The following is a 15,219-nucleotide window of genomic DNA, read 5'->3' as shown; positions in this document are numbered from 1 at the left end:
GCGCCTTTGTTGATGTTATGAATGCTAAGCTAACTACCTGTGAGTTTCGTCTGCGAGGTTCGTTCTTGTGGCAAATATAAGAGATGAAGTTAAAATTCTGAGGCATTGCCGATTATTTTGTTTAGTGTGTCGCGAGTTGGGTTTTGAGAACAAAGGAAACGATTACGAAAGAAGGGTGAGTGTTCTGTTACTGAAATAACTGTATTAGCATCGCTTGCTAACAGCAAATGGTATGACAAATTATAATTTCGGCTCATATTTTCTGTAATTAAGGTTTACAGTCAGTAATACTCTTTGTAAATATTTCTATAAGTTTTCGTCAAATATTTTCAAAATCATATGCAGAGATTGGTTCCAAAATGAGATAACTCCGCTTTAAAAAAAATAATCATGTATTTTATTATGTTTTATTGTTAAAGTTAGCTGTATTTTTTTTAGTTATTTTGGTTTAAATCAAAACAAACCAACTGCAGTTTGATTGATATTAATTGGAATGCACAATAAAAAAACATGATTTTTTTAACGGAGTTATCTCAAAACTGTGAAAAGCAGGAATATAGGAATAAAACTGAATTTAATATTTATGTTTTTCCATCACTAGCATCTGTTTTGAATTCACAGATATAGTTTGTTTATTTCTCTCAGGAGCCTCATGCAGTCGGCTGCAGAGTCTGTAGAAAACGCCTCCATCCTCTCTGATGGATCGGCACAGGACGGTCATCGACTCTGGATTGGCAACGTTGACCCCAAAATCACAGAGTGAGTGTTTTCCTCCGTAGAAACCCTGGGCTGGGCTCTAACTGCACTGCCTTCCAGGCAGACCTGTGGACCTGCCTGAATGATGGATTAGCTGTATGTGTCTTTGTGCTGGAGAATGAGCAGATGACGACAAGGCGTGTTAAAGAGAGCCACTCGGCCATGGAGACCTGTTTTGCTGAAGGGCTGCCATCATTCCTCATTCACCTGGCGTGTTTACTCTGTGAACCTGTAGCGGCTGCTCAAGGTGGAGAGGGGGGCGGGTGGGTGACAGAGAAGGGAAGCTAGAGAGAAACAGCACACGTTGCGAGAGCACCCCTGGAAAATGTACGGCTTGCCTGGGCTGGTGTCTAGACAGGCGTTTCCTTCCCACTCGCTCCTCTGTTTTTCTTTAAATAACCTGCTTGAATGAAAACAGCCGCGATGCCCATAGGCTGTTGATTGGGAAGATTAATTAGTTCACATGCTGGGAGTGTTTGTAGTAGCGAGTTCCACTTCAGGGTACTGCAGATCTTGCACACACACAGTCCTGCTATGAGAGGTCAAAGTCACCCAAAGGCAGTTTTTTTTAGGAAGTGTATAATTGAGAATAGTAATTGAGTTTGGAGGTCACGTGGGGCTCCAGGGTTTGCACTGTTGATGTGTGATGATCATCAAAGATTTATAAAGTTTTAGAACAGATAAAGTAGAAGGTTTAAGTATTGCAAACTTGATTACAATTAGTCACATGGTCTACGAAACTGACACTAGAGATCTGAGGAGCTTCTCCATGTTTACATGCTCATCGTTCTCTGAATTGAATCCTTAGTTAAGTCCATGTGGATGTAAAAAGTAGAATCTAATACACATTATTTTGCCGCTCTTTTTTTATATTAGAGATGCTGTGTATTATGTTGCATTTTAGTCATTTTTATTAATTTTGTATTTATATATTTAATCAATTCCTAATTAAAGCATGTTAAAAAAAATGTATAGCATTTTTTTTAACAATAATTCATGATTTTTGCACAAAAATAATTAGCTTGATTACAAAAAGCCATATGCAATGTGAATGTTTTTATAATAACTTTACAATACATAAATAAAAAAATAGATTATAATGCAGTGTAGATAAATATAATATCACTGTCCGTTTTAAAATATGCCATTTAAAATATGCAGAGAATGCTGAAGATGAAAATAAAAAATATATAAATGTAACAAAATCTAATGGTTTTGAAATTAGAAGAATATAGTTTTTTTAAAGAAAAAGTGTGAGCACTCCATTCTCTCTGAAGTTATTTTCCTGGCATCTGTGTACTAACAAACAGTTACCATCTGTCTGTCAGTCTGCTATGAATGACCAGGATTTTGTTTATCTTTAGAAGGGGTGCAGTACAGCAAGCAAGTTGTACGGACCTCTTTCTCATCTTTTTTTTAGATGAGAGAGGACAGGAAGCGAAGTGGAAGAGAGAAAAGTGTGGGATCGTGAAGCTATCACGAGCTGGGAATAGAACTCGGGTCGCCCGGAGCGCAACCCCACTCTTTCTCATACTTTTATTGTGCTTTTGTATTCCTTGAAGGTCCATTGTATGAAATTTAGCGGCATCTAGTGGTGAGGATACAAATTGCAACCAACGGCTCACACTTTTGAAACACTATGGTGGCTGACACAGAACTAAGATGCAGAAGGAGATAACGTATTTACGAAACGTGTCTGTAGAGCAGTTCTTCTGTCTAGGGCTACTGTAGAAACAGCATGGCGAATTCCATGCAATGGGACCCGCTGTGTATGTATGTAGATAGAAATAACTCATTCTAAGGTAATAAAAAACCCACTTCATTATGTAAGGTCTTTGTCCACCTCTGAAGACATAGTTATGTATATATATTGCATTTCTGTCAAAAGATCCTCCTCTTATTGCATAGTAATTGTACAGAAAGCATTGCAATTCTTCAGATTTTTTTCTTTGTATTGCGAAAAAACAAGTCATATGATGATCAAATTACAGTGAGGGAAATAAGTATTTGATCCCCTGCTGATTTTGTAAGTTTACCTGCTTACAAAGAAATAAACGGTCTATAATTTTTATGGTGGGTTTATTTTAACTGATAGAGACAGAATATAAAAAATCAGGGAAAAAAATGTTATATAAAGGTTAAAAATTGATTTGCATTTCAGTCAGTGAAATAAGTATTTGATCCCCGAGCAAAACATAACTTTGTACTTGGTGGAGAAACCCTTGTTGGCAAGCACAGAGGTCAGACATTTCTGATAGTTGGTCACCAGGTTTGCACGTGTCAGGATACATTTAGTCCACTTCTCTGTCAATCTTTAAGGTTTCTTGGCTGTCGCTCAGCAAATTGGAGTTTTCGCCTCCTTCACAGATGTTCTATAGGACTAGGGTCTAGAGACTGGCTAGGACATTTAATGTGCTTCTCCTTAAGCCACTCTTTGGTTGTCTTGGCAATATGTTTTGGGTCTTTGTCATGTTAAAGGCACATCCACGACCCATCTTCAGTGATCTAGTTAAGGGGAGGAGGTTCTCGTCCAAGATTTTACGGTACATGGGCCCGTCCCTCAGCCCCTCAATGCGGTGAAGTCATCCTGTACCCATAGCAGAGATAAAAAGCCCTACAGCATAATGTTTCCAACACTGTGCTTCTCTGTAGGGATGGTGTTCTTGGGGTCATAGTCAGCATTTCTCTCCCTCCAAACACAGGAGTCAATTTTGGTCTCACCGCACTTTATCCAAACCTTTTCTGAATCATTTTGATGTTCATTGTCAAACTTCAGACAGATGAGCCAGCCCTTCTTGTGCAGGAGGACCTTGCGGGTGCTTCAGGATTTCAATCTATTGTGGCATAGCGTGTTACCAATGGTTTGCTTGCTAACAGTGTTGCCAACTGTCTTGAAATCATTAACAGGCTTCTTCCGTGTAGTTCTGGGCTGATCTTTAACATTTCTCATGATCATCTTTACCCCATTGGGGAAATCTTGCAGGGAGCTCCAGACCAAGGGCATTTGATAGTTATTTTGTATTTCTTCTATTTCCAAATAATCACACCAACAGTTGTCTCCTTCTCACCAAGCTTCTGTCTGTAGCCTATTCAAGGTTTGTGCAGGTCTACAATCTTGTCCCTGACATCCTTTAAAACCTATTTGGTCTTGACCATGGTGGTGGAGAGGTTGAACTGGAAGATACAGATTCTGTTGGCAGGCATCTTTTATATACATAACAAGCTGATTTAGGAGAACTTTCTTAAAGTGACAGGACTAATCTGTGGTCCATATAGGCACATAACCAATCTGTGGAGCCAGAATTCTTGCTAGTTGGTAGGGGATCAAATACTTATTTCACTGACTGAAATGTAAATCAATTTATAACCTTTATATAACATTTTTTCCCCTGATTTTTTATATTCTGTCTCTATCAGTTAAAATAAACCCACCATAAAAATTATAGACCCTTCATTTCTTTGTAAGCAGGCAAACTTACAAAATCAGCAGGGGATCAAATACTTATTTCCCTCACTGTATATGAGGATAAGTAAATAATGAGAATGACAAGATATTAGAGGATTGGTCTGTCACTAATACATTTTTAATTACATTTTATTTTTCAAAAAATCAGTCTTATTATTTTTTCTTGCAATAAACACTCTCTCTCATTTATCCAACTTAATGACTGTAGTTTCAGCATCACCATAATCACATTTTTCACATGCTTCTAGCCCGATCCAAAAACAATTCTTGATCTTGACATATTTGTGCGGTCACCTCAATTACTTTTACTTGGAGAGCTGGTGGAAATGTGTGCCACTGACTTGTGCTGGTCAGTGCTTGGGCGCCATGACAAGTCACGTTGCTGAAATTGCACAAACCTTGTACTTTCCACCTGACCAGTAATTCATTCCTGCCCTGCCACTTTAACATAACCACTTGCTTCTACAGTCAGCTGCGCTTTGTCAAAAAATGACAAAAACTTTTTGACTTGACTTGCGCTGAAAGGGTTTACTTTGTGATGATTGTTTTTGTTTTATTGAAGTGACCTGCACATCATTGATGCCAGGTGTTAAAGAGAGACCTGCTGAGATATAATAGTCTGATGAGAATATCTGTTAATATTTACAGTAAGACAAAAGCTCCTCCTGGCATGATGCACGATTCCTTTGACACAAACACGCAACCCTTTTCAGGGCTGGTTTCCCACAGTAAAGGTGACCGGACTGGACTGTTCACACAAAGTAAGAGCTGCTGTCGTAATAACATGACATATTGACCTGTCCGTGGTCCGCTGGGTCCCATTTAGGGCCGGTGATGGATCTACCATGTGCCGCAGGTTGTTTGTGATTTCTGCTGTTGGAGCTTTGCTTCGTATTGTCTGTTATGCAGTGGGCAGTGGAGAACAGAGAGCTGCATCCGATTGGACGGCCAAAGGTGGAAAAAGAGCCACATGCTCTGAAATAGACACGCGTCTGTTGGAATCTCTTGGTGAACTACAAATCCTTGCGTTTTTCTTAATTATACAGTCATCCTGCTCTGCTAAATAATACTCAAAGTCCGTGATTGAACTTTATCCACCAATAGTATAGAAATAATAGATTCAGGTAGGCGGGAGGTAGACCAGTTTCTTTGGTCAACAAAATGAAAATTATTAATAAAATGTTTACCTTGAATGCACTATAAAGATACAGCTGACAAATGCATGTAGATAATAGATAATATTTGTATAGCGCTGCTGTCCTTCTGAAACCTTCATATTTATTGATTTTTATTTTTTGCCATAAGTCATTATTATTAGTCACCCTTTATGCTTGTCACTGGGTTTTGCAAATATTTTACCAATAAAAAGTATTAAAAAGTGCGTGTCAACTTTGACAACACAGTATGTAATATTTAAAAAAGTACAGTGTTTTTTTCTATTTCCTGAAAAACTGTGAATTTGGACATACAAAGTATCAGAAGGACAGCGACGATATTTATGTTATACTTTATTAGTCCACAGACCCCCTGCATTAACTAAATAGACCCCAGTAGGTCCTCTGTTTGGATCTTAGGACCCCTGGTTAAACCCCTAGGCTTTTTTTAAACACTCGAGAAATCAATCCTGAAAGTTTAATTCAGTAAAACTGTTTTATTTTTATAGTAGTGCACATTAAAAATTTCATACTAGTTCATTTTAGTTTCTTCATAGGTTTTGTTATGGATAACGATCTTGGCCCAAGCAGCTGTCATGACATGCTTGGCTCACGACTACGCTTTCGCAGTATAATCCTAGCCAAAGACTTTGCTCGCTCCTTGGACGGACCCTCTTTTCCTCCCCACGGCCCATTTTATGGCCCTCTGGGGCATTGCATTGTGGTCAGAAAAAATCTACAGGTTGTCCATTCGAATCAGGCCACTATCGATTCCTTAATCTGCAGCAAGCCAGGAAGATGCCGAGGCTCGAGTCTGAGAGGGTGGAGCCTGGGAAAGTGCGAAATTCTGCTCGGAGCAAAGCTCTTGGGAGAGGAGGGGAAAACATTAGCCAGGACCCCAGTTCTGTCCGTGCTCCTACCTTTCCAAGTTTTAAAAATAACCAACAGTTCAAAACAATATAGAAATTTCAGGCATCTCCTCATTTCATCTCCCAGCATGCTCTGCATGTAAAACAATAATACATAAGTTGTTCCACAAGTGAGGTGTTGTTTGTCTAACTTGTGATGTCATCATCACGTATTGACAATTTTTTGTTGTTCAATCCATTTCCCAGCTAAACGAAATGCAAGCTTGGATGCCTTCCTGACAAGGAGGTATACAATACCTATAGGAAGTTTACCAAAGCATTCCCATGGTAAAGAACGCCTTTGATCTTATGTGCTTTGAAACCTAGAAATTTTGCTGATGGAACCACAAAAACATTTGAGCCAATACTCTAGCGACAGGAAAATGATGTCATGACATTCCCTGTCTAACGATATGACGTGATTGGATAATGGCACCACAAGAACAGTCCAATGCCCTTCATAAGGAACTATCCTGCTTTTGGACGCTTTCAGCAAGAGTATAACCATGTGGTTTGCTGAACAACAGAAAGATTAATGCAACTTTGGTTCAGAGACTCTTTGCAGTCATGCCACATGAAATGACGTGGATGATGTACAGGTGAACATGCAGAAGCAGGGATATGTGGCGTATCGAGAGAAAACGCTCTCATTTACGTACAGACTGCATGCTAGACTGCACTCGAATATGGTGGACACGGCTGTTTGAAGAATCCTGTTTTTACAGCTCTTTGGACTCTTTGGTTGTCTGGACAGATTCTGAGTGATCGGGAGGCGCTCCTGTTTCCCTGGAAAAGCAAATCGTTGCTGTCCTTCCAAAACCTAGGATGTCCAAATTCGTCCAAAACACTGTACTTGTTAATGATTAAATACTGTGTTGTCAAAGTTGACAAGCACTTTTTAATACTTCATATTTGTTAGATATTTGCAAAACCCAGTGACAAACATGAAGGGTGACTAATAATAATGATATATGGCAAAAATCAAAATCACGAAATATGGAGATACGAGGTTTCAGAAGGACATCAGCGAAATAATTGATTCTTTTATATGGCCGCTCTTTACCTCCTCTCTTAGTTGTATCAAGCAAGTGATCAATAGTTTTGATTTTTGCTTTTTTGTAGTCAGTACTCTTATTTTGCAACGCATCCCCTTCAAACATACGGTGGCCTGCTAGCTGAACTAATCCATTATTGTACAGTGTCAACTTTTTATGATGCAATCAATTCCCGATGTTTTTCATTTTGAAATACATCACATTATGAAAGTTAAATTTAAAGAAGAGTGAATTTTTGAAGATGCTAAAGGTGGTCCATAGTGCATTCCCCGTCTCCTATTGGCTAGCATTCGGTCGTAATTGTTTGTCTTAAATTAAACTCTTGTGGGACTTCAGGCTTCCGCTGTTTTATATCCTCATTGTCCCCCTGCTGTATCCTTTGTATTGTGTTAATAAAAGATTTACAACAGCTAAAAAGGTGTAAAGAGGCCTGTCATTCTGATCAAGCCCTGTTTGCGTTACGATAACATGTCATGCATTATTCCCTTGTGGCTTTAATAACGGTTGTTAATCATTTTTGCTCCGTATACATGTTAGTAATGCTAAGGGAATAATTGTTATTGCTTGGGATTAGAGATTTGAACAAGCCGCTATCCTTTGTGATAATCGCATGAATGATAACATGCTCATTCTTAAAAATTAGATTTACAAGGTGCACCTGTCGGGCACTGAAACAGGTAAAAAAATCCCATATCCATAAAGGACACCTGAGCCATAGACATTTTAGCAAATACGCAACTTTTCAGCTATTATAGCATCTCTCTCTATCTATCTTCCTGCAGGTACCACCTAGTGAAGCTCCTGGAGAAGTTTGGCAAAGTGAAGCAGTTTGACTTTCTGTTCCACAAGTCGGGTCCTCTGGAAGGTCAGCCAAGAGGATACTGCTTCGTCAACTTCCAGACAAAAGAGGTTCTGTGCTTTCTCCTCATCAACATCAACTGAGAATTCACACTCCAAAACAGACAAATCAATTTAGATTTTAAGTATTTTAAGTTTACCCAAATTATAATATGCATGTCCATAAGACAGCTGATTGAGAGGCAGTCCGAATGAGAAAATGTATGCTTTTATAGATGTCATTTTATGAGCACTTGGAAAGCTAGTGGTCATCGTCGGCCATTATTGTCATCTATCATTATGCCTTAATACCAGTAAAATATTAAAGAACTAAGTAAAAACAGCTTCAAACAGGTAAAATAGTGTGTTTAAGATGCTGCAGATGAATAAAAGTGAAGAAAAGTCTCTTATGTTTTTGATATGGCAATGATACTTAGCACATCAGTGTTTGTTTGCATGTGCTGTGTATGTTGTTTTAGCACCGGGACAAGGGTTAAAGGATTAGTTCATTTTCAAAATAAATGTTCATGATCATTTACTCACCCCCATGTCCTCCAAGATGTTTATGTATTTGTTTCTTTAGTCGAAAAGAAATTAAGGTTTTTGATGAAAACATTCCAGGATTTTTCTCCATATAGTGGACTTCAATGGACTCCAAACGGTTGAAGGTCACAATTACAGTTTCAGTGCAGCTTCAAAGGGCTTTAAATGATACCAGACGATGAATAAGGGTCTTATCTAGCGAAACGATCGGTCATTTTCTAAAAAAAATAAAAAAGTATATGCTTTATAAACACAAATGCTCGCCTTGCTCTGTTCTGTGATGTGTGTTCATGACTTCACATAATACGTAATTACGTAGAAAAGGTGACGCTTGACGTAGGCGGAAGTACCGAGTCAGTGTTTACAAATGTGGAGAAGGAGGACCGTTCAAAAGTTGTTGAATGTTCAGTGACACATATTCAAATGTCTTTGTGTCAGTTTATTGTTTAAAATGGTCATTTCGTGTGCGTATCCTGGATGTTGTGATATTAAAACAGCGTGACCTTTTCAACGTAACTACTTATTATGTGAAGTCATGAACGCATATCACAGAACAAAGCAAGGCGAGCATTTGTGTTTATAAAGCATATACATTTTTGTATACATTTTTCAACTGTTGACAGCTGGGAACTGTTTAGTGAATTTGCTTTTAGTGTCCAATTCTCTGGGAGAAAGTGTAGTGAGAAATGCATATTTCATGTAACTATGTAACATTGTAAGATCCTAAAGTCTAATTTTGATGTTGGCAATAAGTGTTGTTTATTGTGCATCACAGGAGGCTGAACGGGCCATTCAGTGTCTGAATGGGAAGCTGGCGCTTTCTAAGAAGTTAGTGGTACGCTGGGCTCATGCACAGGTAAAGGTGGGTATCGCATAATATCTACCTGTCTTACCATATTTGAGTTTGGCGAAACCTTGCAGTCAGTCGCTTTCAGCATATACAGTTATGTTGGATAATGAGAGCGATTTAGTTGATGTGTCCAGTGTAGTCACAGTGTGACTGAAGGTTTTTTGAGGTCATCAAGGAAAGATGCAACTTGCCACATTTTTGTATAATTGAACAAAATTTGCACTGATAAGCGTTACGTAGATGTGACGCTTTTGTATTGATGCCAGACATTTGATAGATTTGTTATAAAGAAATATGGGTAACACTTTACAATATGGTTGTATTTGTTAACATTAGTAAACGGATTAGCTAACATAAACTAACAATGGACAGTATAGTTCAGCATTTATTAATCTTTCTTAATGTTAGTTAATGCCAATACAATTGTTCCTAATGTTAACAGAACCAACTTTTGATTTTAAATGATTAATAAATGCTAAGAAATATTGTTAATTCCTCTTAGCTAATACATTAACTAATTGTAAACAAAATATTATTTGGGTTGAATCCATTAGGTTTATAAAATACATTTGCATGAAGTCATTATAATAGTTGACAGATAATTGAAAAATAGATTTAACATTGTTATAATGTTTAATTTTATTTAATATTTTATAATATTGTGAAATATATCAAACATTTTGGAAAGGAATAAGTGATCACAATATACCATTAATTACGGTAGTACCAGTGGTAATGGCTCAGTATCGCAGTAGGTATGACTGAAATACAGAAATGGACCCTTCAGGCAGCCCTGGTGTTTAACAATAGGCAGCTGCCGCTGAGAGTGCGGAAATCCTGTATGGTTGAGAATCACGCCCCTCCTGTGCACCCCCTGCCCCTCCCCGTCTGAAGGGAAAGGGACATCAGGCTGGGGTCAAGGTCAACAGTGCAGAGTTGTTGACAACAAGTAGCAGCACACGGGTCTTGTTCCAGGTCCCCTTGACCACCCTCCACCCAACATTGTGCACAATTGTGTGTGAGGTTGGTGAGAATATGTGGGTGGGTTTGGTCGTCTCCTTGACAACAGCCTGCAGATACGCTTTGGGTATCGGTGTATTCTTTAGTGATATGTTTATATCAGTCATTTGCTTTGAAGGCTGTTCAGTGGAGCTGTCTGATGGTGTATTTAAAAAAATGGTTTGCACTTTATGCATTACCGAAAAGTTGTTTGGGTGGTGTGTAGCAATGTAAAGGAAAATAAACACAAGGAATATGTTGAACTCGGTGTAGCCTAATGTAATGTAGAGGATGAGTGACGGGTTGTTGGAATGTTTTTCTGTATTCGAAGGAAGAAAACAACAGATACGGTTTCACAAGCAAGTCTAAAGTTGACAAAATCTTAATCCAATTTTCTTCTCTAGGAAATGTTTTTTTGTAATTGTGTTTGAGTCATTGGTGCCTGTGATTTTAAAGAAATGTGTTTTTCATGTTTGACATCAAAATGTAATAACTTTCTTTCACTGGAAGAAAATAATGCTAATGTTCCCATAATATTAACCAACAATCATAACTAGGGTTTACATTATTTAGTATTCCATTTAAAACGTTCTTTTGGAATTTGAAGTTTGAAATTCATATATGTTATAGTAATAAGTAATATAAATGTAATAAGTAATGCCCCATGCGTTTGTATTTAAATGTATTTAAATATAATTAAATTTATACTAAACAATTTGAGTAAGGCTTATAGATGGAGCGTAAACACAAAATGTTAGCTATCTGATCTTGCACCTTTATTTTGCAGTATAGCCGTTTCATTTTTTTAAATTCCTCTCTTTGTCATTACAATTGTAATTCCTATTCTTTCTGTGGGACGTTCCAACTCTTGAATTGAAAGGGGGCCTGTTCTTAAATTATGATTTTTCCAAACCCATGTTTATCGCCCAAATCCTTATAGATAGATACACTCTTTGTCTTATTTCCGCTGCCGAGTGTTCGGTTTTATTCAAGGATACTTAAGTTTCATATTTTGTTTATTTATTGTTCATTTACTTTTTCCACCATTTTAAGTACCAAGTATGTGCATTCATTTTAAAGCATTTTTTAATCATTCTTTGTTTTATTTCCCACAGGATCTCATAAAACACTTGGCTGTCACTGTGCTGAAGGTCGTAAGGATTGTTTGATTGGCACTTTTGAGTGGAATGAATGTGCATGCCATTGCTGTGCAATCCAGCTTTTCCCACAATGCTCTAGGGCGAGAATGTGAGCAGTAGCGGTGGAAGAAAAGTTGCTTCACTTATGCATTGCGATCTTTTCTTAATCGGTTCTCCATTGACCCACAAACGTCAATCAGAATTTTACATTGATTTTTTTATTTGTAAGTGCACTACAAAAAGTGATTTTATTGTTGGTGTGTGAACTAGCAAAGTCTTCCTTGAAGTTTAACAGCAAAAGACAAAAAGGCAGATTGAGCTTAAACAAATAAAATTAAGCAGTCAACCAGTGTTGTTGTGATCATGAGCTCTATATTTAAAGAGAGAACGCAATTTTGCTGTTGTATTATGTGCACAACAGATGTTTTATTGCAGCACTGTTACACAGAACAAAGATTTCATCCCTAATAAGCAGCTATTGTGTGGTACTTGATTGGACTAAACAAGATCAACCTGACCTCAGGTTTTCAGCTTTGTGAGAGGAAAGTGACTGCTCATTATCCATAAAAAATGTTTTGCATGTGACCTCTTCAAAAACCTGTGTTGTGTTGACAGATTCCTATCATATTGCTACTTGCTAGACTTGCAGTTCTAAGAAGGGGGACATTCTCATTCTAAAAGCATTTGATCGGACAGAAAAATGTGTAGTGCAAAAAAACAAAAAGCCACAAAACTCTTTATAAATGTGTATCTCACTTGTATTTCTTTTTGTCTATTTTGGTCTGCTTGTTTGCTCTCTTCCAGAGATTTGAACCCTTTAAAGGAGACAAGAATCTGCCTGCTAGTTTAGAGCCTTCATCGAGTGAAACAGAGGAGCTGCCAACCACACTGAGGTTTGGGACATTACAGCTCTGAGCTACAACTCATCATCTTGATTTTCTTTCATTGTTTCAGTTTTTCCCCCTTCCCTCTTCTTTTCAGTCTACAAGGCTCGTTTTCACACAACAGTTGCCATTTGTTTTCCAACAATGAATAGCTGGTGTCAATTTTTACTTTTTGTTATGAAATGTATTGTTAAAATAGAATATTATTTTATTGATTTATTTAATCTTGCAAAATGACGTTCGTCTCGAGGTTATAAACACAATCAGTTTCTCTTTTAAAGAGGTGATTTAAAAAAAAAGATGAAATCATCTTCCTTTAAAGAAGTGAAGTTAGAAAGTTTTAGCACATTGTGCCATGATTTGTTTAAATCAACCCTTTAAATAAATTTTCAGTAAAGGTTTGTATAGTACAAAAGAACAAATTATAATTGAATAGTGGAAATGGGTAAAAATGTCAGCATTATATTCTTAATATAATTAGAGCCTTGTTTCACAACCTTACGCACACAAATTGGATAGTTCTTTCAAAAAATGTTAAATTATTTCATAATTTATTCCCCCTCATGACATTTCAAACCTGTATGACTTTCTTCTACAGAACACAAAAGAAGATATTTTTAAAGAACATTGGTAACCAAACAACACTGGCCCCCATCGACATCCATTGTTTCGACACAAAACCACAGTGACATTTCTCGAAATATCTTCTCTTGCGTTCCACAGAATAAAGTCATACATGTTTTGAGATGGCACAGTGCAACACATTAACAAACAGGAGCATTATTTGTCTAATAGTTATTGAGTTTATTTAGAAATGTATCATAGTAACATGCCATTATTTATACCTTGTAAAATTGTTTATGATACCCATGAACAAAAGTAGGTGGTTTATACTTTATTCTTTTCTCTTTGTTCTCTTTGCACTATTTGAAGTGTTAACGCAAAGATACGCGCCATTGAAGCCAAGCTGCAGATGATGGAAGAGAACCCAGATGATTATTCTGGACCCTCAGCATATATCTACAACAAACCTCCTGAAAAGAGGGACAAGAGGTCTCAACCGTACCACAAACAGCACCGCAAATTCAGGAGATGATCTCTCCAAAACTGACCTGTTGTCGTTGCACTGAATGGACCAACACTGGTGTGCACATTGTGGACAGAGATGTATGGAGATGAGCTGTCCAATCTCGCCCAGTGTGAGACTGTAATGTATTATGAAAAAGTGTAACACTGTTTGTAGTGTTGTGCTGTTTCCAGGCCAGTGGAATGGTGCTGTTACCGTGACCGACATTTGACTCGTGTAAGCAGGATCTAGCAACAAACATTCTGATGACATTTTATCTTTTATAAATATTGATGTTAGTCATTTCAGTTGTTCATGGGGTAATAACATCGAACTTTTGGATCTTTTTGGATTTTCAAACACGTTTCACACACACGTCTCTTGATATTCTCCAGAACGCAGCTCCTGTTGTTTGTGTTGATTGTTTTTGTATTCAACTGCCCCATGTGGTTTCATGCTGTGCTGCTTGTGGAAATGTTGTTGTGTGTAGTGTGCGAGTTAAAAAAAAACTTCTAATTCAATTTCATCATTCTATACCAAGACGTTTACCTTTGTTACCCTGAGTTTTAAAATATATATATAAGGGAAGCACATGATTCCGCTCGATACAGTTACATTTTGCTACAGTTCTTTAGCTAATAATATCTTACTTTAATTTGCCTTTTTATGTCTGAATGAAAAGGGCTTATCAGGTCTGCATAAGGCGACACAAAGTGTACTGTATGTTTGGAAGAAGTGTAAATATTCAGGTATTTTGATAGATTTTGCTCATGCCATGTAAGAAATAAATCAAATGTACCTCATATAAGGTGTTCAAACTGCATCTTGTCTTGAATTTCATATCTGTGAATTTAAAACAGTTGAACTCAGTCTGCGTGCATTGTGTTGAACGAAGTATAAACGCACAAATGAGCTGTAATAGTGGCTCCACCCTGACTTTTTATTCTCTTGGCCCGGTTGGTTTCGTGGGTTTATTATTTTCGTATAAACATACTGCGAATTTTAACCTATACTACGTTTTGGGCTGCATTTTAATATTCCAGTATGTAAGCTTTAAATAATGTAAAATATAACACTTTCTATATTTCGATTTTAAATTCGGATATTTCAGTTTCCCCCTGCTCAACGAACCCGCTTATTCTGTTACATTTTCGTCCAATTTTATTTTTAAGCGTTATTATTCCTATTAATATGAGCATAACAGTTTGATTACGAAACTAAACATATATAATAATGAGAGAAATACAGAAAATACTGCTTGTCAATATGATTGATATGCTAGCAGACCGTCAATTTCAATCCACTTTCATATGATTTTTGAATTTCAAATAGAAAAAATAATAGTAGTTACATTATAAATGCTCTTCCTACCAGATCGGAACATTTCCTGTATAATCTTCTCCTTTACACAACATGTCCTTTTAATCTATTCTTAGGCTAATTTATGCACGCATTAAAATAAAGACCCAGTAACACAATATGTTTAACCGACTTTACGTAACAGTATCACAGGCATAAACATAACGTCGCTTACTTTACCTGAATATTTAAAGTAGCCTAGC

General features: G+C 37.2%; 1 protein-coding gene across 2 annotated transcripts; it reads left to right on the top strand.

Moving 5' to 3' along the window:
• The first annotated feature begins 16 nt into the window (after positions 1-16).
• Positions 17-14,474, top strand: rbm18 (RNA binding motif protein 18). 2 transcript variants are annotated; one of them, XM_057320817.1, is made up of 6 exons: positions 17-175; positions 646-759; positions 8,122-8,248; positions 9,495-9,581; positions 12,512-12,600; positions 13,525-14,474. In XM_057320817.1, exons 2-6 carry the CDS (start codon positions 653-655, stop codon positions 13,685-13,687), a joined length of 573 nt encoding a protein of 190 aa, XP_057176800.1. In that variant the 5' UTR covers positions 17-175; positions 646-652; the 3' UTR covers positions 13,688-14,474. The 2 variants fall into 2 exon arrangements, with proteins under 2 accessions (XP_057176800.1, XP_057176801.1); XM_057320818.1 differs by having other exon boundaries at positions 18-175; positions 9,495-9,575.
• Positions 14,475-15,219: the final 745 nt, after the last annotated feature.

The sequence above is a fragment of the Triplophysa rosa genome, linkage group LG22 (assembly GCF_024868665.1).
Source record: "Triplophysa rosa linkage group LG22, Trosa_1v2, whole genome shotgun sequence".
Taxonomy (NCBI): Eukaryota; Metazoa; Chordata; class Actinopteri; order Cypriniformes; family Nemacheilidae; genus Triplophysa; species Triplophysa rosa.
Note: the sequence above shows the minus strand (reverse complement) of the source record. Positions and strands in the feature narration are given on the sequence as shown.